At 64.1% G+C, this 1,411-nt stretch overlaps 1 protein-coding gene across 1 annotated transcript; it reads left to right on the plus strand.

Annotated features, from left to right (window-relative positions):
* Positions 1-6: 6 nt before the first annotated feature.
* On the plus strand, positions 7-1,094 carry LOC107199612 (chromobox protein homolog 5-like; the record flags this gene model as incomplete). The annotated part of the gene is made up of 2 exons (XM_015616927.3): positions 7-234; positions 966-1,094. Coding segments are annotated over 2 exons (330 nt in total), but the record flags the coding sequence as incomplete, so codon positions are not given.
* Between the last annotated feature and the right edge of the window lie 317 nt (positions 1,095-1,411).

Consider the following 1,411-nt stretch of genomic DNA (forward strand, 5'->3'; position numbering starts at 1 on the left):
GGTGTCCCCGGGTGTCCCCTGACCGTGTCCCACAGGGAGCACAACACGTGGGAGCCCGAGAAGAACCTGGACTGTCCCGAGCTGATCTCGCAGTTCCTGCGCAAGGACCGCAGGATGAGGGACATGAGGGACATGAGGGACAGTGACGGGACACGGCCCCGGGAGCGCCCCGAGGGCGCCAAGCGCAAGGGACTGCCCGGGAGCGAGGACGGGCGCGCCAAGAAGAAGAGGGAGGTGAGAGGGGACACCTGGGGACAGGGACATGGGGATGGGACATGGGGAGGGGGACATGGGGATGGGACATGGGGAGGGGACAGGGACATGGGGATGGGGACATGGGGAGGGGACATGGGGACAGGGACACAGGGATGGGACATGGGGAGGGGACATGGGGATGGGACATGGGGATGGGGACAGGGACATGGGGAGGGGGACATGGGGATGGGACAGGGACACAGGGATGGGACGTGGGGATGGGGACAGGGACATGGGGACAGGGACATGGGGATGGGGACAGGGACACCTGGGGACAGGGACACAGGGATGGGGACACCGGGAGGGGACAGGGACACAGGGATGGGGACATGGGGATGGGATTGGGACACAGGGATGGGGACACCGGGAGGGGATTGGGACACCTGGGGACAGGGACATGGGGAGGGGACAGGGACACTGGGAGAGTACAGGGACACTGGGATGGGGACACAGGGACACCAGGACGGGGCTGGGAATCCAGGGATGGGGACAGGGCCATGGAGAGGGGACAGGAATGGACACCCAGGGTTGGGGACAGTGACACCTCTCCACGGGGACAGGAGTCCTGCAGCAGCCACCAGGGAGGGGACAGTGGCACCACGCTGGGACTGGCACCGTCCCCAGCCCAGAGCTGCACCCTGTCCCCTCTTCCTCCCAAAATCCCGGGGTTTTTCCCCAAAACAATTCCCTTTGTCCCCAAAACCTCCCAGAGCAACGACATCGCCCGCGGCTTCGAGCGGGGGCTGGAGCCCGAGAAGATCATCGGGGCCACCGACTCCTGCGGGGACCTCATGTTCCTCATGAAGTGGTGAGGCCACCAGCAGTGTCCCCTGTGTCCCCTGAGCCCCCCAGCCCGTGCCTGCGACCCCCCAGTCCTCCCAGTCTGTGTCTGTGACTTCCCCAGTTTGTGTCCCCTGTGTCCCCCAGTTTGTGTCCCCCAGTTTGTGTCCCCCGTGTCCCCCAGTTTGTGTCCCCCGTGTCCCCCAGTTTGTCACTGTGACCCCACTTTGTGGCCCAAATTTATCCCCTGTCCCCACTTGGTTGTCCCCACTTTGTCCCCAGTTTGTGCCCCCAGTTTGTCCCTGTGTCCCCAGTTTCTGTCCCCAATTTGTGTCCCCTGTTTGTCCCCAGTTTGTGTTCTCAGTTTGTCCCCAGT

Source organism: Parus major, unplaced genomic scaffold, assembly GCF_001522545.3.
Source record: "Parus major isolate Abel unplaced genomic scaffold, Parus_major1.1 Scaffold1368, whole genome shotgun sequence".
NCBI lineage: Eukaryota > Metazoa > Chordata > Aves > Passeriformes > Paridae > Parus > Parus major.